The sequence below is a fragment of the Orcinus orca genome, chromosome 2 (assembly GCF_937001465.1).
Source record: "Orcinus orca chromosome 2, mOrcOrc1.1, whole genome shotgun sequence".
Classification (NCBI taxonomy): domain Eukaryota; kingdom Metazoa; phylum Chordata; class Mammalia; order Artiodactyla; family Delphinidae; genus Orcinus; species Orcinus orca.
Window position 1 is genome coordinate 292,628 of NC_064560.1, and position 21,800 is coordinate 314,427.

General features: G+C 43.9%; 1 protein-coding gene across 2 annotated transcripts in view; it reads right to left on the bottom strand.

The window, feature by feature from the left end:
* Positions 1 to 20,239, bottom strand: part of MKX (mohawk homeobox) — an 85,470-nt gene extending 65,231 nt beyond the window's left edge. For both annotated transcript variants that reach the window (XM_049705346.1, XM_004278647.3), the window contains exons 1-4: positions 19,837 to 20,239; positions 17,950 to 18,109; positions 9,745 to 9,898; positions 8,980 to 9,315 (exon numbers count right to left, since the gene is read on the bottom strand). In XM_049705346.1, the coding sequence (XP_049561303.1) occupies positions 8,980 to 9,315; positions 9,745 to 9,898; positions 17,950 to 18,109; positions 19,837 to 20,024 (838 nt within the window). In that variant the 5' untranslated portion in view covers positions 20,025 to 20,239. The remainder of the gene's footprint in view (positions 1 to 8,979; positions 9,316 to 9,744; positions 9,899 to 17,949; positions 18,110 to 19,836) is intronic.
* Between the last annotated feature and the right edge of the window lie 1,561 nt (positions 20,240 to 21,800).

The following is a 21,800-nucleotide window of genomic DNA, read 5'->3' on the forward strand; positions in this document are numbered from 1 at the left end:
ATCTGACCCCGAAGCACCTCAGTGTTATCTTGCACTGCTTCACCTTACTGGCCTGAGAAAAAGACTCAACACTGTGAGAAGCTGATGAGTGATGTCGGTGCTTAAAGCTGAGCCCAACCTTGTTCCCCAAATCACTTTCCAATTGGGTTGTTAGTATGACTCACATTTTTTCAGACCACTTTCAGGTAATGACTCAAGGTCTCCAGGGTAGACCCACGGCAGGGGGAAGATACCACGGGTCATTTTCAAAAGCCACTTTCTTTTCCCAACTATGTTCAATTCTACTACTACTACTGCTACACACAGACACAGACACAGACACAGACACAGACAGACACAGACACACACACACACACACACACACTAAGAGACTTTTGCCCAGCAGCAGTTAACTGTTAGAGATCTTCTACAAACCATTCCTCTTTCCCTTAGTAACACAGTTAAGACCAGATGTCTATTACAATCTATAATCTACCAACATATGTGAAGTCTTTTCCACTGCAGCCATTAAAATAGATTAGTTTTTTTAAAAAATGCACACACTCACTTATCCTAAATTCTAAGAAGTTCAACACTAATGACAAGCTTTTTAAAATAAAAGTCAATTAAGTACCTGAAATTGCCAAAAGCCGTAGACGTACTGTACCAACGGTCAGGATCGCATTTCCAAGCAGCCCAGTAACCTTGCATACAAAAAACCCAACAATTTCAATGCCTAGACCCCAAAGCAATTTCCTAATCTGCAAATTAAGGGATTGAACTGGAAGATCCTTTAATGTTTAATGCTGAATTTATAAAAATCCTTGCCTGTTTTCCTCTTTAGTACAATGAAAATAAGATAAATTAGGGAACACAGAGAGGAAAGGTTCATTACGCAGCTGCTGTTTAAACATGCCATCCTTCATTTAAACTGAAAACCATGAAAAAATTCAAATGGGAAAAAAAAAGAAGTGAAAATTATTATTATTATTTTTCTTCCTCAAAACTCACAATTATAAAATGATATAATTTCTAATAGAAAACAAGAGCACAAGCTTCCAAAATTTAAAAGTACCAAACTTCAGGACTAGAAGAAAACACGTATTTATTCTGAGTAAAAATTCTGTTACATCAACAAGACGAATTTTGACATAGAAAAATACCTGTTTAATTTTAGAAACAAAGTTGGGAGGCAGAAGGGAAAAACTAACTGTGACGCACCAAAAAAGAAAGAAAGAAAAGAAACCACTTCCACGCTCATTAAATAGAATGTCTTGTTATTTTCACAGACAGTAACAACTTTTTGACATTCATTTCAGGCCCAGGCTGGAGAGGTGTCAACGGGTCTTATTTGGTCTTGTCAGTGTGTAAAGAGTTTACAAACCTGACTGAAGTTAGAATTAGTGGGAGTTAGGCACTTATATTCCTTCTACACAGGAGAAGGGGGAAAAAGGTCCTTTTATGCCAGCTTTGAGTTTGGCTTGAGTTTTTATGACTTATTTAGAAGCCCTAGGGAATGAAAAAAAGTCTCTAATGGAAATACTGACACAGTCTTCAATACAGTGACATGAACCAGCATTTCTACGAAACTGCACCAGGTGTGACTGACCACTCCAGCCAGTCGAAATGCAGTGTCGGAAAATCAGTTACAACAGACTGAATGCCAGGAGACAGTCCTGCCAAAATATAGGGGATACCCCTGCAGAATCAAAATGTCATGTTGATAAACTTGTTTTTAACAGAAAAACAGGTAAAACGTATGGGATCTTTACTCTTACATGTGGAGAAGAGAGAAAATGTAAACTTTCTGCATCGATGTTCTCAAATTCTATCATAGGATTAAAAATAGTCATTCTTAAAAAGCCAAAGTAGTCATGTCAACCCCAGAGTGAATGGGGCAGAAGAGCTTAAATCATTGGATCTAAATCTGTGCTTTGTTTCTTAAATCTCACCCACAAGGCAGTGACCTAGATAAGTAGACAATAGGTATCATTACTTAGTGAAGTCAAGTTCATAAAAGTCCCCTTTCTTTTTATTTGCCTGTCTGCTATACTTTTTATTCTTCAGTGGATTTTCTTTAAACCAACTAAACTTTTCCATTTATCATCCTTGCATTTTCCTGAAAGTCACTCTTTTAACTTGAAAATTGGTTTAGTTTCATTTTATACTTTCTAAGTTTTTATTTCAACTCTCTTAAACATCTCAGTTTTAAGCTTCATTCTGTTTACTTTTTTCTACTGGTTTTAACTTTTTTTGCATTTGCCTTTTTTTTCCACCCATTTCGACTCATTCAGGACCATTTCCTTTCCCTTGTCATGTTCGCAGACACAGATCAACATATACATATGTACATTAAAATGTCTTGCATGATTTAAGAGGCAGACTAAATCACGAAAACACTAACTCGTTGCCTTGAGAAACAGTTCCGGAGCAAATACGTGAAAGACACTATTAGGTGCTAGGAGGACTATAAAAATGAATAAAATACCATTTCAGGGCCTCGGAGAGCTTTTAATACACACAAGGCAGTGAGTATCTGCATGAAAGAAGAGATAGGATGCAGCTGCATTTCAGACGCAATCTGTCTATATTCACACAAATTTGAAACGTGTTGCTGTCATTCTAAGGCACCACATGGAGGGAACACAATATAAAGGGACAAAAAACTCAAGATCAAACACAGCCCTAAAAATGCGTACTTTTTCTAAGCTAGGCTGCCGTATATTTTTGATCTGTTTGTGAGCCAGGTTGTTGAATGGCGCTGTTAAGTCTCAGCTTCTACATATAGACTTTCTCAGGCTCTCACATGATACCAAATAACAAACAAAGAAAAGTGAATGAAAAACTAACCCCTGAAGGAGCCAGCAAACTGCTTATGCCAACATGTGTTCTCTTTTTCTATTTCTGTCTGCCATGAATCTCTCAGTTTTTAACAGTAGGTGGAACACTTACACTTACACAGTTTCATTTAAACTTTGCAAGTGAATCCATAAAGAAAATTTACTTTCAAAGATCAAGCTAATGTGCATTTCAGAAATAATCCATGTGAATGTGTTCTGCCATCATCATCACTGATAAACATTTAATAATCTATAGTGTTCAGAATATCATGCTTATTAAGTTTTTATAATTCTACCCCAAGCCTCCCCAAAGCTCAGAATTTCCATAAGTCTCATTTCGAAGGTTACTGCTTTGGAATAAGTAATTAGGAAAGATCCCTTTTTAAAAGGCTATCAGAAAGACATCGTTCTTTCTTCGAAGGCATCAGGAGAGCAAGTTTACAGTTGTGGTTAATCCTAGAATTACTGATTTGAAGGGTGGAAACATAAAAAGCAACAGGAGCAGGAGGTTTAGAGAAGAGAGAGGATGATGCTCAGGCATGCCTCACATGCTGTGTTTCATACTATAAGTCTAGGAGAGCAGAAAAGTCTATCTTTTTAAAATCGGTCCTTAAATTTCTATCTGGAAATTTCACTTAGGTGGAAAACCTCATTTCCAGATGGTATCTGATAGGTGAGGTATTACTGCAGTAAAGACACAGGACAAAAAATTGGATAACCTTTCAAGTATCCTTTAAATGTCACAAACTGGGCTGGTGATACAGGGTTTTATTATTCTCTGCTGGAGTACATCAACAGTCATTTGCATGCCAGGAAAAGAATGTCTGGAATCATCCAACAGGGCTGAGCTTAATCTTTCACTAAAAACAAGGAAGTGACAAGCACAAAAAGGGAAATAAAAGAAGATGAAAGTATCCAAAGTCGACTTACTGGTCAACAAAATTCCAAAGAGAAACTAGCATGTACACAGAAACCCATGCTACCCTTGACAGCTGGCTCTTGACAAAGCCTTCTGTCAACTACCATGAAGCTTTCTTTAAGCTACCCACAAACACCTAAAACTGATGAAACAAATTAGGAATGGTTATTCACTGTTCAAAAGGATCTGACAAGGCAGTTCTTTAAATCTTTCCTCTGCTTCACTTAAACTACGATTTCTTTGATGAGTAAGGCCCAGGGCTCCAGCGAGCCTAGAACGTTTTTGTTTGCGGTATGAAGGCATGAAAGGGCACCTCGTACATGAAGGACTTGTGTCCCAGAAGTTTACTGTGAAGTCAGCAGTTTAGAATGGAGAGCGCCATTTCGCCAAAGAAGCTGTGCTATAAATTAGGGTTAAATCCCAGGCTAATCCAATGGTTTACTGAACTCATGAGCATCCTTGGCTTTTACTACTGATAGTACCAGTTTAAATCCTAAAGTACACAAGCGTGCAGGAAGAGAACGAAAAAAGACCATCTCCACCACCCACCGGGGTCATCATTAGCCAAGAAAAAACATTTGGAAATGGCATTTAGCTTTTTGTCATTCTCCCAGATTTACTTTCTACTGCCTTGTTTGTCTTTCCCCAGTAACCAAAAACCCTAGTTCCCTCATTTTGCCCCATTTTGCAGGCCATTCAAATGGACTCCACCTCCCAAAGAGTCCTGTGCACTAAATAAATGACTTTTTTCTGCCCATCAAAATCTCCATTTCTGGGGCTTCCCTGGTGGCTCAGTGGTTGAGAGTCCGCCTGCCGATGCAGGGGACACGGGTTTGTGCCCCGGTCCGGGAAGATCCCACGTGCCGCAGAGCGGCTGGGCCCGTGAGCCATGGCCGCTGAGCCTGTGCGTCCGGAGCCTGTGCTCCGCAACGGGAGAGGCCACAGCAGTGAGAGGCCCGCGTACTGCCAAAAAAAAAAAAAAAAAAAAATCTCCATTTCTTCAGGGATATTCACCCTCAGTCAAGTGGAGGGGAAGCTAATCTGATTAATTCACACTAACATAGAAAAGAGTTCTATCCGCCAATATGGTTTTTCTATACCAGATGTGTATAATTAACAGGGATTTTAGGCAGTTTAACAAGATGAAGTTGAAACATTCAGCCTCGTGGGAGCAGAGTAAATTTATGAATTATATAAATTCATAAAGCAGTGGGGAAGCAGTGGGGCTCAGAGAGTAACCATTAGAGTGTACTAGCCATTTATAAGTTGGTCATTTGTGAGCTGCGAAAAGAAAGAACAGAATAGGAACTTGTCCTCGTGCCAGCAACAGAGCAGGGAAGTTCACACTTCCTGTTTCAAGACTTGCCTGACAGTCCCCTCACCAAGTATACTTCTTAGAAATGTCTCCTTTCTCCCTCACTGAAGAAGGAAATTTAATAGGCTTGGTTTAGGGTAAATTAAACTCAAATCCAAGTTAGGAAAGCCTCTAGTGAGGACTCACTCTGGAAGATGCTACAGATGGCGGCTGGCTCCTTCACGGATGGCCCCATCTAGGGAACTTGAACACTGGGTCAACAGGAGCGGAGGCATGTATGATGCTAGGGTCCTCATCCTGACACCTCAGAGAGCAGACCCCCTCCATCGAATATCTGAAAATTACCATCCGTTAACCTAACATGACGAAGAGGATTGTAATTTTAATTTAGGTGACTTCATTCAACAGATGACACTCTGTGACTAGATTTTCTTGTGTATTACTTAACTGTATTTCGAAGCAATAACCTTAATAATTCTGATCAATTCTAATGTTATAATTGCTGCTGTCAGAATGCTGACTGAGAGTCTACCATGCCCCTGAAGAAAGAACATCTTTTCTTTTTTTCCTGCATGTTGTGGGAGACTGCAGACTAGAGAGAAACATTTAATGTCCACATAAAATCAATAAAAACATGTCTGTACCTACTTGGATGGTGTCTAACAATATCTTCAATTAGGATTACTGCTTTATAATCTACCAGACTTCTCCCTGCTAGAGTTTAACAAGTGAAATGAAATTCAGTGATACATTACCCTTCCAAACACCAACTCTTTCTTTCACTTGGCCTTTTGACTCCCTATATTTAGGCAAATGCATCATGTGATAGCAGCTGTCTTACAAAAATGGATGGAAAAACGGATACGATTTCTCAGCACAGATAAACCAATAACTTGTACTTAAAGGTGATCTCTTCTGAAAAAAAAAAAATTTTAAAGCCGCAATCTTTGTACTACTATAGAACTAGGGTGGTGGAGGGGATGGTGTTTGAGAGCAGACTTAGAAGGTTGCTGTTTGGATGAGGAAGATAAGATACAACCAGAAGGAACTGAAGGGATTCAGAATAGCCTGTATGCCAGAGAAAACCAAAGCAGTTGTTCAGAAAGTATTTACTGAAATTCTCTGTTCCACCACTTATGCATGACTGCTAACCCAGATACAACTGCAGCAGCATTGTCACTCAATTCCCACAGAAGACAGCCATTTACTGTCTTCGTCTGAAATTTAGTAGACCAGTTTGAGACCAACCAGTCTTTCCTCATTCTCCATCCACAAACCCCAAAATTGTATTCTGTTCTTTTTAAGCTTATACATATGCACGCAAATCCAGAAGTTTACGTGTCTAGGCTGCCATCTCATTGCTTGCATAACTAAAAGATAGGTTTGATTTAAAACTAGAATTTGGCAAGTGAATAGTCCATGACACGGACCAAGTGCAGTTGGAATGCTTTAATAAAAATACATGGCCAAGCTACTTCACTTCGAAAAGCATCAATATACAGGCATGCTAGTCCCTCTTTGACTTTACATTTTGTCACCTTGGAAAAGAGCATGGATTTTCAGAAGACCCAACACACTGGGGAAATTTCATAGGCACGTGACCTTGTTTTTACTGGGCAACATAAATTTACAAGAAAAAAAATTTTAAACAACGGTCCTTCAATTACACCCCCTCATCAAATTGTAATTTTCATTGTTTTTATCTTTCTTGTTTTTGTCCATACACACTTGTCATAATTATACTCAGTGTATCCACAATTAAAATTTTTTCACTTAAACTTACAATATTTCCCATGTTGTTTCATAGTCAGTATCAGTAGTACAAATAAAAATTTTGAGTTTTATGCTATCTTGATCTGGTTTGGGATTAGGATAACATTTACACTTTTAAAAGTTGGGATACTTCCCATGCTTTTATATGTTCCAGAAAAATGTATAAAGCATAGGAATTAATTATTTCTTCAAAGTTTGAAAAAAAATCCAATGCATCTACCAAGTTATCTATCAAGTGTTTTGGGAACTGAGTTTACTAAAAACCTTAATTTTTCCTGCATTAGTGGTCATTTAAACCTTTTCTTATTATGAATTAATAATTTAATTTGTGTGGATAATAGCAATTCACTTCATCCATACATTTGCATACAGTATACTGTCAAACAATTGTGCATAGTACTTTATAATTTTTAAAAATATTTTTTGTTTAATAACTATATAATGATTGCTATATCCTTTCTTATTTCCAACTTCAATTTGTGTCCATTTTTGCTTGAGGTTTTTTTTTGCGATACGCGGGCCTCTCCCGTTGCAGAGCACAGGCTCCGGACGCGCAGGCCCAGCGGCCATGGCCCACGGGCCCAGCCGCTCCGCAGCACGCAGGATCATCCCGGACCAGGGCACGAACCCACGTCCCCTGCATCGGCAGGCGGACTCCCAACCACTGCGCCACCAGGGAAGCCCCTGCTTGAGTGTTTTTACTACTGACTTCAAAGAGCCAACTCTTGATTTTTATCTATTTTTCAGCTTCCATTTTACCACTTTTTGTTTTCTGTTTATTCTTTTTCAATTATTTCTACTTGAATGACTTGGTTTATTTTCCTTTTTCTCAAACATTCTGAATTACTTACAAGTTCTGTCAGTTAGGTATTAGTAGATAGTTCTAAATTTTTCATTATTGGCTAAATTATCTTTTATTGCATCTTTTACTTCTTTCGAGACCCAATTTATTATTTACAAGGCTATGTATTTCTGAGTGTTTGGAGTTGTTTTCATTGTTGGAGTTGGAGATACAAACAGAAAATGAGATGAAGTCCAAAATGTATTGAGATTTCCTCTGAATCCTCACAGATCTTGTACATATTTGTAGACACTTAAAAATCAGATATCTGGCTAAATAACCTTAAGGATATATTCAACAGACCAACTTTAAATTTCTTTATAAAGCTCTACTGTTCACATATCAAGCTCCTTGATGTTATAAGGACTAAATGCAGTAGTACTTGTGTAGTATTGCGTAGAACCTAGCATATCACAACTATTCAATAAATGACTGGTGGCAATATGTGTAACAGTAGCGGTAACAGTCGTCTGGCAGTAGTTAGGCTCCTCCAACCTCTTGTGCAGGCTCAGCTACACCACCACCGATCTGGAGAAGAGTAACTCGCTGCGTCTCCTTGGTCGGGGCTTTCTTATCTGTGACATAATGTGGCTGAGCTGCATGCCCCCTGAAGTTACTAATTCCAGGGGTAACATTTCTAAATCTCACTGCCTGGCATTTTCAGGACCCGGAGTCTACCTACACCAGATGTAGGGCACACAATCCTTTGTAACGAAGCACTGAAGTCAAGACAGAAAATTTTACCAAACTTGCCACTCCATCTGAAGGTTGTGGACACGTAGAAATTGATTCACTCTTTCCGGACTAAAAGCAAAACTTTCAAAGCTACTTACAGCCCTACTTGTGCGTTTCAGGAATAAAAGTAAGATTTCCAAAGCAATTTAAGCCACGTTTCCTTCACAAACGTCTTGGCACCCATGCTACTCTGTGTTCATTTTCCATCACTATAAGCAAGCAAAGAACTTAAGAGAAAAGATGGAGTACAGAGTATCTGCATGGCTGGTTACAATCTGGGACATTCCTCCATTATGCTTTATTCATAAAGCCAATACATATCTCCTCTAAGAATGTTTATCACTAAGATTAAAAATTTTTATTAAGGATGAAAACTTCCCAGTAAACCATCATCTACTAACAAGCGTATCTGCTAATTAAGAACAAAATGAAAGCTTTCAAACTGAATTATAGGCCATATGTACATAATCTGATGCACAAGCAATAAAAATTATGCCTTTACACCTGTCAAAAGCCAGCCCTCTGCTGCAGCTTTAATTCTGTTTCAAACAAGGTATCACGAAAAGCACAGACTTACCTGTGCGATAGACGAAATTGCCTTCGGTTTCTGACGATGAGGGAGATACCAATTCCTCCTCAAATTCATTGGAACTAAAAGATCCTGAATGGTTTCTCTGCCTTGTCTTTCCCATCATGGCAGCATTTGTGACCATGACGTGTCTCAAAGAGTCGTTAAGGTAACGATTCAACAAGCTGCTCTTGTATTTTGGGGGCGATACGTAGTCCTCATTGGCCCGTGACTCTGGCCTCACTCCAGCTTTTATGACTGAGCTCTCACTTTTAATCACAGGATGGTGAACTGGATTATTATAGCCTTCTTCATTCATGTGGTTTCGTGGAGGATTTTCTCCATCTAAGGGGGAAAAATATCACCAGGTAGTACTTACACATACTTCTCCCCAGCCACCCAACTGTTACATTTAGTGATTTAAAATATATATAGGAAGAATATTTAAAGTGTATAAAATTATCTTTGATAGTTAAGATTAATTTTTAGGCAAAGGAAAGCAGGAATCTATATAATCTCTCCCTTTGGTATGTTAATTTTAGTGAACTTCACAAAAAATGTTATTCTGACACATGATAAATCTATGAACAAGAGGAAGCAGCCACAATTTGGCTGCTCATTTACAGTATTGTAAAAGTAAAGCCACCTCATGCAATAAAAAGAACCATTACGGCACCATCGTGTTTTGTGGGATCAACCTTAAAAACAGCAATGGAAGTGAATGTCCCCTTACAAAGGCAGAGCAAAGAAAGCAAGATAAAAATACTAACAAACCTTCAGAACATGAGTCATCACTGCTTACACTCAGCCGCTCAGCGTTTCCTTGAACATACTTATTGTACAACTTTATTCTTAAGGCCCAGCTTAAATCTGGCTGTCGAACAGTATTCTTAAGCCGACGTCTTGCATTAGCAAACCAATTTGACACCTAAAAAAGTTTTATTTCTCAATTAACACACCATAAAAAAATTACCCATCCTACAATTACTTTCCCAGAAAGGACCTAAGCCTCTCTCATAATCTCTGATCATTACATATCTTCATGACATAACAGTATTGGACATTTATATCCATTCATTCATTCATTCATTCAACAAATGTGCTGAGCACTTACTACACAGAATGAGCACTAACTGTATTCTGGGAACAAAAAAAATATTGAAGGGCTTTGCCATAAAATTTTCAGTCTAGTAAGAAAGGTAGGAGAGTACACAAATAACTCTAGTATCTACTCACAACAGCCAAGACATGAAAGTAACCTAAATATCCATCAACAGATGAATAGATAAAGAAGATGTGGTACATATATACAATGGAATATTACTCAGCCATAAAAAAGAATGAAATAATGCCATTTGCATCAACATGATGGACCTAGAGATTATCATACTAACTGAAGTACATCAGAAAAAGAAAGACAAATACCGTATGATATCATTTATATGTGGAATCCAAAATATGACACAAGTGAATCTAACTATGAAACAGAATCACAGACATGGGGAACAGACTGGTGGTTGCGAAGGGGCAGGGGTTTGGGGGAGGGATGGACTGGGAGTTTGGGATGAGCTGATGTGAGTTTTTATATACAGGATGGATAAACAACAAGGTCCTACTGTAGAGCACAGAGAAGTATATGCAATATCCTGTGATGAACCGTAATGGAAAAGAATATAACAAAAAAGAATATCTATGTGTGTGCGTGTGTGTGTGTGTGTGTTTGTATATATATATGTATAACTGAATCACTTTGCTGTACAGCAGTAATTAACACATTGTAAACCAACTTACTTCAATAAAAAAACAAATAACTAATATAGGAAAGAATGTGATAAATGGCTTAAGACACATTAAAATATAATGTTACAGGTGCAACGAAGGAGGGGTTACTTTGATGTGACTCATGACTTCATGAAGAATTTAAGCTAGATTTTGAAGGACTAGGTCAGGGATAATGGGTAGGGAAGTGTGTTTCCAACAAAGAAGACATGGGAACAAATATAAGTCAAATTCCCGAGACACTGTGGTAGGTAACTAAGAAGGGAGAAAGAGATGCCCTTGAGTTATCAAACTTGTGTAAGAAGAGAAGATGGTGCCGATTTGAGAAAGAAGAATTGTTTGAGGGTGAAATGATGCCTTTGGTTTGGGCATGTTAGTTTGAGATACTAGAAAAGCGCACAGGTGAAATGTGCAGCAAGAAAATAAAAATGGCATCGGAGACCTAAGGGCAAACGGAAGATCAGATTTGGGTCAAATGCACAAAGGTGAGAGCTGAAGCTGTGAGAGCAAAGAACGCAAAGAGGGCCAAGGACCAAACCCTGGAAACCTCCAGCAATTAAGGAGGTAGGAGCTGGCAAAACAGTCAGAGACAGAGCAATCAGACAAGCAGAGAGAGAGAAAAAAGCCAAATAATACCCAGCTTTAAGCTAAAAATCTAGTGCTTCCAAACAGGTGATGGCAAAGAAATGAACACTGCAAAACAAGGTTAGTTCCATTGTTTTTGTTTAAGGTGCTACTGGATTTCTAGAGGCTAAAATGTCACTTGACATTTCTTTTTAAACATCAAGCTACCATCAGAATATATATATTAAAAACATGAAAGGCCAATACTTGCCTTGAAAAGGATGAAAAGTGGAAAGAGGATTACGTTTTTCTACCAATTTTTTCCGTAACATGACTCCACAGCACATTAATGGTTTGTGTGGTGATGCTTGCACTGGAATTTTTTTTTCTTTTTTAAATTTATACTATAAATACACAACTTTTGCACATTACTCAAGCCTTAATTACTGAATGAACCTGTGGTGAATCCTACATTAAAAAAAAACCAAAACTATAATTTTTTTCTTTTTTTCCCCATGGGTAAAACATGGTAGTCTTCCCCAGTTTATATATGCACAAACCATATCATATATAATATATATTCAGTGTTACCTCCCTTTGTGTCTTAAGCAATGATAACTGTCCTCAAATTTATGTGCAGTGGTGTAATATCTCACCACGGCACTTCAGAAGCCTTCGGCTCCACCAACCCCTCTTCCTGCCAAGCTGTGCTATTATTACTAGGGTTTAGTCTGACTTTGAATTCTCTGTCTCCTCCAACCTCTACAGACAACTTCTGGGACTGTTCATTCAGCAAACACATACTGAGTAGCTCCTGTGCTTTAGCCATGATATTAAGTGCTAGGAATGAATAAACTTTGTGCCCTGCACACACAGAAGGACTAAAAGTGAAGAGCTACACGTGATTAACTATGATACATGGGTGAACCTGCACTATGGAAGCATGAAATGCCTGGCCCATTTCCTCTCAAACCTCCCTCTATTCTCCAAGGCATGGCCAAAATGTTCGCCCATGTCCTCATGAGTACCTACTGGGAATTTTAGAACAGAATTTTTTCGAACTTCCCTATCTTCCATTCTATCCACTTGAATGGATCTTAACAACCATCATCAAATTCAAGTGTTGGTGCACCGTTATGATTTAATTACTTACTTAACGTCTTCACATCTTCATGCATGTCCTGTCATCCTCTAACTGTGGTATAATGGAAGGAGACCTGGTTTCCTGTTCTGACTTAGCCAAAAACAGGCTGTGTGAGTTTACATAACTCATTCATCTTTTCAGAACTTCATGGTTCCTGACATCCTTGCCAACTCTGAAAATTAAGATCTGTGAATGTCATCCATGCTCCCCTAAAAAGTGTTCATTCATCTCCTTTATGGTTGGTACCAACCTATCTTCTCCTGACCACTACTCCCTTCAGCAATCAGAGAGGTGTTTTATGTCCTTCTCTGTTCCTTTTGCACACAGAGGACAGCCTGCAACTTCCCCCATGCCTATGTCACTTATATTTATTAGAATCCAACTCCCAAACTTTTTTTGTTACTTTCTTTACTAAACATCATGTAATTCAGAGGCTAATCTTAAATCTTAACTGACCTTAACACTTTTTTTTAAAGTCTTTATTGAATTTGTTACAATATTGCTTCTGTTTTATGTTTCGGTTTTGTGGCCGCGAGGCCTGTGGGATCTTAGCTCCGCCACCAGGTATCGAACCCGCACCCCCTGCATTGGAAGGCGAAGTCTTAACCACTGGATCGCCAGGGAAGTCCCCGACCTTAACTCTTAATACAAGCAACACACAGTACCACATAGTGTAAAATCCAATTCTTATGAAACTCTTCATATTTTTATTAAAATGCGATGGACTTCAAATTTTAAAAACAATCAATATACTTATAATTCTAACATACAAAAATAGGGACCTTTAAATGTCATGGCGGCATTAACTAGCTTTTCATATATAGGAGGCGTATCATTTTTTACGTTTTGTATACTCATAGTTCTTAACAGAGTTTATTAATTATACATCAGAAGATTTTCCATAAAGGTTTGATGGTGTCTAACAGGCTATTTCTAAACTGATTTCGTAAGTTTGACCGGCACCCAACCTACTAATACATTTACTCTGCCAGTGTTTTATTATCAGCAACTTACAGTACAACCTAAGGGCTGGATATAGTCAGGGGTGTTGAATATCTTCTTGTGTTAAGTCATGCAAACAGCAGACAATAGTTGGTGAACAAATCTGCACGAGTATCAGCTCACAAGTTTTTTCCTGATGAAGTGATGCAAATGCCATCCATTTCACTGAAGGTAAAAAAGCACCAGCTCAAATTCTCTACCTTTAACTTACTATGGATTCCTTCAGGTTATCATTCAAATTCTTTTGAAATTCTATTTTACATGAAACAGGCCTCCTTACCAAGGACAGGTTCTGCAACAGCATTTTAACGTCAAACTCAGAGCTTTAAAAACACTGCATTTTATAGCGAAAGCTTAGAGAACAAAGTATCTAGAAGCTGGAAGAGAAAGCTCAGTAGCTTTCATCCTACGCAGCCGTGTTTACATTCATCACACTGGCAGAGCAATCATTATAGTAAACCCAAGGGGATACTCTGGCATCTGTCCACCTTTGAACACACAGAATTAACAACGCAGATTCAGTCATTCAACTGAAATATCGAACACCTCACTTCTACACCATGTAGTCTGACACTGGGAATAACGTAGAAGGACCAATCTGAGATTTTGTTGAATATTTAACAGTAGCCATAATTCTTGCAGCTGATAAGTACACACACATCTCAGCAAAAGCACTCCATACCAAGCAAAAGCTATGTCAACACAGGGGCAAAATCTTGCAACACACCAGATTTAACCAAATGGTACATAGCTGTATCACAGGAACTGGAAACTTCTACTGTAAGAAAAGGGAGCATTAACATCCAATCACTAAAATGTAGTCTCAAACTCCACTTGCATTGCACTCTGTATGTGATCATAAAAATAATCATTCCACTATTATAATCCAGAAAAAAACATAAATGTATTTTAAATATATACACATAAACAATGGGAAATATTGAAACCAGGTACAGCCCCCATCTGCCCTTCTTTTAAAAAACTTCTTCAGGGGCAATTATTCCCTGAGTAAGCTCCATATCCTACAGTAATACAAAGCCCCAGTCGCATATCTGTTATTCCACACTGTTATTCTGGTTATATTTTGAGAGTAGAGAGTATATTTTTATAATGTTTGAACAACGGTCAGTCATAGAAACCAAGCAAAATGGAGTATTTCGGTTGGTTAAAGTGAAAACACACACACACACATATCATCTTCCTGTTAATTTTATAAAAATGCTTATATCTTAGTAGGAAGATGGCAGATTAATAATGCAAACAGTTATAATAAATTAAGACAAGTTGCTAAGTCTAGTGAGTAGAAAAAAAAGAAAGCTGCAGAAATACCTCTCTCTGCCTCATCTTTCAGGAATGAACAAAATGTAGTGTTGATTAATGTCCTTAGAGCTTCTGTTTATCAGAAAAAGTTACTTCTGTGGTCCTAAAAAATTCCCTCATTAAAGCTTCAGCATTGTTTCCAGGCTTTATGGAGATTGCTGACCAAGTTTTACACCCTTCAGAGTAGCAAAATAAGGCAAAAGTACTGCTTATGAAAGGTTTGATAGCTTGACACACAACCAAAAGGGAAATATGAAGGGTAAAAGAAATGTTCAAAAATAAAAGACACTCTTGTAGTTAAGGAATAAAATAATTATGCTGACAACTTATCAATATAAATTATGAGAAGCAGAGACAAGAGATATTATAATAAACAAGAAATAGAGATTGGAGCTAGAAATATGGGAAACCCTCCATATTTGTCTATCGACAAAATATGACATATTTCCAGATATACTAAAAATAATAAGGTGAGTTATATGCTTGTTCTGTAGAACATGTACCATTAAAGTTAACGAGCTGCCCTCTGTGTGCTCCCTACAGTGAGATGGATTTTAAAACTAGAATATCTTAGTCTGATTTCAAGACATTCTCCAGTTTTCCACAATATGTTTGGGGAAGTCACATGGTGATTACAGTAGTATTCCCCAGTGAGAACCTATTCAGTCTGCAAACATGTATGAAGAGTTTACTATATGGAAAGTACTGGGCTGGGGTGAAACGGGAGGATGAAGATGAATAAGACATGATCACTCTTCTCAAGAAGGCTGACTCCACAGGAGAAATTTATTCACTGGGACAACCTGATTCATGAAACAGGGGTCTAATTTGCAGGGCTCAAAAGCTTTATTCAGATCACAGCTCGATATTTTTCCCCCAGAAGTGAAATGTATTGACATAATTTATTTGGTTTCCACAGCGTCAGAATTTGCTTTGGATGTTTAGTAAATGTCTGACTTATACAAACCCCTTATATTCATAAATATATATATATTTTCTTACACAGACATTCCGTTGTGCCTAATGGAGAAGAGGTGGACCCAACCTGAATGGTATATAAGGGTCCCTTGGTTATTCTATACGTTTGATTTTTTCCATTTATCACTTTAAAGTTCCAGAAACCAACTTCATTTATTATAAAACTTGGAAATCATTAAATAGGTATCAATTATAATTATAAATAATTACCTTTCTTTGCCCCATTTAAAAATTACATATTTGCATGCATTTTTATTTGAAGACTAGTGTGAGAGAAAATATAATGGGAAAGATTTTCATTACATGAACAAAAATGACATGTAAATTAGAAAAATGCAATAGTTTTACCAAGATCTTAACGCAAAAAGAATTATTTGTATTTGAACTATCATTACAGGTAGAGAATAATTTGATTCTGTATTAGAATGACAGCTACTTGTATTGCAACTCAGAAAAACTACCACAGGTGAAAATTTAAATGTCTCTGCTAATGCCAAATAATACTTTTTGTAGCTAAAAATGTCCTAAATATGCCATAAACATTTGTTGCTTTCTGTCTGAAAGAATGGCAAGTATTAAACATGGAATTATGTAATCAATAAGTTACTATTTTACTGTTGACATCAAAGTGAACTATTTAAATAGCTCTATAAATTTGTGTATTTTGAAAATAAATAGCATACCAGTTTAAAGTCAAATTTGAATGTATGCATTTATTTTCTTAAGTTTTTCTGGCTGAAATTACTTACTTAAAAACTACTTGTGAAAATCACTGAAAGTTCAATAGTTTTGTGTTAAACAGATATTAAGCCAAGAACACTAAATTAATTTTCCCCTCCAGCGCCGCAGCAAATCACCATTAATACTATTGCCTCGTAATATAAAGCAGAAGAGATGTTTGTTTTTCTCTATAACTGTATTCTGAAAACAAGCAGAAAAATGCTTATTACAGTTTTAATAAGTCTGAGTACAAGTCAATTTTCATGCTTCGTCCAACTTTCTAGTAATTCCTAAAATGATAATCTTAAATACTCTGGAAAGCAATTTTTATGTTATCTAGTAATTAAACGTTCCCTGTTACTTTGGGGTTCTCACTTACTATACCCGTCATAGAACGACCAAAGTTTCACAAATGCAGTGATGCAGTGCTACTGCAACGGACGCGACTTCTCAGCTCAGGTAGCACCTCCTCTCCTCTTTCTGAGTGAATCTGCTCTGCCTGCACGCATGAAAGTTCACGTCACTGCATTTATGAAAGGAAACTGGTGTGCCGGCCAGAGCACGTGGTATGGACCCGCGGCGTTTCCAGGCCCACCTCTACCCCTCAACACAGCCTTCTCCTGCCTTGGTTACATCACCTGCGAAAGGCTGACAACACGTGCTCTACCTCACCGGGTTTTGCGAGCATCAGGTGCCGCCACGGAGGGAAACCTGTGCACAGCAGTACTGCTCGCTAGAAATGGAGCAAGCTTAGGCCGCCCCTATGCACTTGACCAGGTACCCGCCATCTGAGATCTGCCCCTTAACCCAAGGACAAAGATACCGCCAGCAAAGCCGCGTGGAGTCTAGCTAAGGCCCAGGGTGCCTCTTAAAAAGGAAAAACCTCCCAAACCCGCTTCTGGCCCTTCCAGCCCACCTACTAGCTCTGTCAGGAGCGGTCAACTTGAAAGGTACCCTGTAACTTGACCTTTAACATGGGGCCCCAATGTGGGGTGCCCTTCTGCCTGGTTTTCAAAGTGTGGTGCGGCCAGCAGCTTACGCATCACCCCAAGAACGTGTTAGAAATACAAAGCACCGTCCCCGGCCAGGACCTCCTGCGAACTCCGGGCTGGGTGGGGGGCGGCGGCAGCGTGTGTTTTAACGAGCCCTCGGGCGACCCCGACGCAAATCACTGCGGGGTAGTGCCCGCTGGAGCCACCGCCGCGTGCATGAGCTCCGCGCTCGCCTTTGCCCTGCCCTCCTTAGCAAGCGCCACACGACCCCTGCTGCGCCAAGCCTCCGGAAGACGGTCGGAGACGCAGCAACTCCCCAGACCACCGCTCCGGCCCTGGGCCCGCCCCGCACCAGCCTCAGGCAGAGCGGCGGCAGCGTCCGGACGGCCGGTCTCGGCCCACCCGTGCCCAGCGGCGGGAGGCGCAGGGCCGCCGCTCAGCCTCGCCGAGGGAGGGTCGGGGCTCGTGGGCCCCGATTACCTGCACTAGCGTCATCTGCGAGCCGAGCGCCAGGAGAATCTTCTCCGTCTTGGTGGGGTACGGATTGTCGCGGTGCTTGTACAGCCACTGCTTGAGGGGCCGCGCCATGTCCTGCAGGGCCTGCCGCTTGTGCCTCACCTTCCCGCCATTCTGCCGGGCCCTGGGACACCGGGAGAGGAGGGGTTCCCGGTGAGCCGCGCCGGCCGAGCGCGCCCGCCGGGCCCCCGGGTCCGCACGCGCTTCAGCCCGGTCGACCCCGGCCCCGCGCGCCCGGACGCGGAGGCCAGGCAGGGGTGGGAGGCGCACAGGGTCAGGGCGCGCGGGGCCGGCCCGGGTGGCACAGGACGGGCGTGGGGCGGCGAAGGCCGCCAGGTTTATATGGAAAAGGGGGAAATCCTGAAGCCAGAAGTTAGAGGTTTAGGTGATCTGAGGGAAGCTCTTTTGTTATTCAAGCCACAGACCTGCGCAGCAGGGCCGGCACCGTCCCTCGCCCGCCTGCGCCGCGCCCTCCAGGGGCCCTGGCCTCAGGGGATGAGTAGTGGCTGCGGCCGGCTCTCGAATGTTCTTTCAGGGACTCATGCCCGCCGCTCGGGGCTTCCCGTCGCCCACTGGACGTTGGGAACAAAGCAAGGGGTGATGGCCGCCCCGCTGCCCTGGTTCTCTTCAAGCTCTCCCCTGTACCCTTTGATCCTCGTGTAAAGGGGAAGCTTTCCAAGAAGGGGTTTGTGGAGGAAAAATGCAGAACCGAAAACAAAAACACACACGAAAAAGCGGAAAGAAAAAACCCAAAACACTGTAGGGAGCTTTTCAAGACAAAAGGGCGAGCTTAAAAGTATGGAAGGTCTGTCCCACGGGGTAACGTAAAAAAACCCCGGGAAAAGTATATTCCGAGGAAGGGCGGGAAGCAGCCGGGAGCCGGGCCTCGGCGCTGCGCTCCCCAGCGGCTCCGCGAGGTGTCGCCGCGCCGCCGCCCGCGCGCCCAGCCACTCCGCGAGGCTCGCGCGCCTGCGCCGCAGCCTCCGGGACTTCTGCCTCTTTAAACACTTTGAAATGCAATTCCATCCGTGAGGACTGGTAGTAACATTTTGACGAAACCTAATCTTTATTTCCCTAACCAGCAACAACAAGCAGCTGATGCAATCTTCCAGGTGGACCGGCCAGGACGGCCGCCCCTCCCCCCGCGGGGCGCTCCCGGAGCCGCGGGACGTGGCGGGGCTACAGGCGGCCCTCCTCCGCAGCCGGAGCCGCTGGTGGCCCGCGAGCTCTCGCCCCCGCCCACCCCACCCCCGCAGCCCCTCAGGTCGCTAAACCGAAACCCGGCCCGGCAGGCCCGCGGCCCCCCCCGCTCCGGGCTCGCGGCGGACCCCGCCGAGACGCGCGCGCGTCCGGGGCATCCTGCGGAGGGCCGACCTTCCCAACACCTTGGCCGATGCAAGGCCCTGTCGTGACACAAGGGGGGAAGCCCACGGGGCTGGCCTGACCTGAGGGGGCGGGGGGGGGAGCCCCGACTGCTTGGCCCTGCTATGCGCCCGTGCATCCCGCTCAGCCCTTTCTGCCTCCCCAGCGGCCGCGCGTCAGCACCCGCGGTCGGGAGAGAGGCACGTAACCCCCGCCCCCAGGTCCAGGCATCTGAGGACTAAGAGGCGGTTTCAGGTGTCCTCAGTTTCCAACGAGCCTCTTTGGAGCCCTTCTGACGAATCGACCCCCCACACTTTGAGCAACTACTCCCTTAAAATGTGAATGCGCGAACCCAGGAGGCGGAGACCTGTCCTCCCGGAAAAGTCGGGGGCCCTAAGGCACAGGCCCCGGTTGTCACCAGCACGCCCAAGCCTCTCACCGCCCCCACCTCTCGCAGAGCGGGCGGGGGCCCCGGGAGGGTGCGCATACCCGGTCCTCCGGTGTCTCAGGCCCAGGTTGTCCTTGAGGGGCGCGCCGTCCGTAATGCCCACCTCGGGGCGAGCGTGCGTACTGTCCAGGACGCCGCCGTAGGGCCTGCCGCCCCGCTCCCGCTCCGGAGCCCCGCGGTCCTCAAAAAGCACGGCGCCGCTGAGCTTGTTGAAGACGATGGTGTTCATGGCGCGCGCAGACAGGGCCGCGCGGCGCGGCCGCAGCGCCTTGGGGCCGGGCCGCCGGGAGCTCCGCAGGGCTCGGGTTCTAGAAAATCAAAATGCAGTATATTACTCGCCGAGAGCGCTCACCCTCCTGAGCGTCCCGAGCCCCGAACCTGGCCGCGGCGCGGGGCTGTGGAGCCCAGGGGAGGAGCGGCGCCGCCGCACCTGAACGCGGGAACCCCCGCCTCCCCCCTGGCTGGTTACACCGCTCCGCCGCAACGCCCGTCACCCGCCCCCGAACGCTCCTGGGGCAGGTACCCACCCTCCTCTTAGCCCCGGCCACCCAGCTCCCAAAGAATCTCAGCCGGCAACAGTTAACCCGCGGGGGCGAAGCAAAGTGACTCCTCAAGGAGCCTTGCCTGAGTTGGTTTTAATCTGGATGAAGCCCGCTCCGGAAAGCGGAGGGCAGGCGCGGGGCCGCGCGGTGTTCTTCAGTCAAAACGGAAGACTACAGCCTCTCAGAGCTCCCACTCGGGGTCGTAAGGAGGGGTTGGAAGAAAGGAAAAATTGGGGGGAACATGAACAACCGCTTTCGCAAGCCCCAGTCAATGAGTCCCAGGCCGCACTGGGATTTCGGGGATTTGCATGTTTTCTAGGTCCTGGATGGTTTGGCTGAAACCCCTGCGTCCCTTTTCCGGCTACAGCCCTTGGCGCGGGGGTGAGGGCAGGAAAGTTAGCAGATTCCAGACCTAGAAAGTGAAGTGGGCTCAGGAACAAATGCACCATGGCCTTCCCTCCCTCCGAGTCTCCTACCACCCCACAGCCCGCTCCGGACGCGCTGGGTCCGGCACCCCGCCCGCTCCCCCCACCCGCGAGCCAGTGGCCAGTGCTGTCCTCTTTCGCAGCGCGGGTGCGAGCCGCGAGCTCGGAGTCCTTCCACACCCACCCCTCTCTGGGGTCTCGGGGAACCATTTCAGAAGTTGAGAAGGGGTTAAAGAGCGGGAAGAGGCACCGCGGTCCGCGCACCGCCGGGCCTGCGGCTGCCCCCGTCGGGAAAAGCCGCCAGCTCACCTCCCGGGTCGCGGCGGCCCGGAGCCTCTGCCCGCCGCGCGTGAGCGTCGGGGGCCGGTCCGCGCCGCCGCGGAGCAGCCGGGTGACCGCCCGGAGGCGTGCAGCAGCCCCAGCCAGCCCTACCTCCCCGCCTCGCGCCTGGGGGCAGCTCGCTTTGCTCCCGAGCTGCCCCCGCCTCACAGCTGGCGCCCCTTAACCGCGCCCCGCCCCGGCGAGGGCCGCCACGCCCCCACACCCACGCCGCGTGCCCACGCTCGCCAAGACCCCCCAGCCCCGCCCTCCGGCCATCGCAGCAGTGGCCACGAGCGACGTGTAGTGCTGTGACCGCAGAGATTAAACGACCGCAGAGATCAGTGCTCGCGGGGAGGTGAAGTCAGACCTCTGCTAGCTGCCCCCCGCAGACAGGTACGTGTCTGGGCCGTCCGTGCAGCCTCCGCGGCCAGTGTGAGAGCAAAGGTCCGTGCTCGCAGCCCTCGTTCGAGGCGTCAGGAGGCGCCTTGTTTTTCCTTTTAAATCCGTGCGCTCGGTGATTTGCGCTCAGGCTGTTCTATTTGTGAAGCAACCCGTTCCCAGCCCCGCTGTCTGTCCCCACCTCAGCTCTGTGTTCCTGTTGGCCACGGCGTGTTTTCCCGGCCATTGCGCCGCGAAGCTTGCCACGCGGACCCTCCCCGCTATCCCAAGCCCACGCCGAGGTCGCAACCACAGACCCCGGCGCGGCTGCGTCTGCAC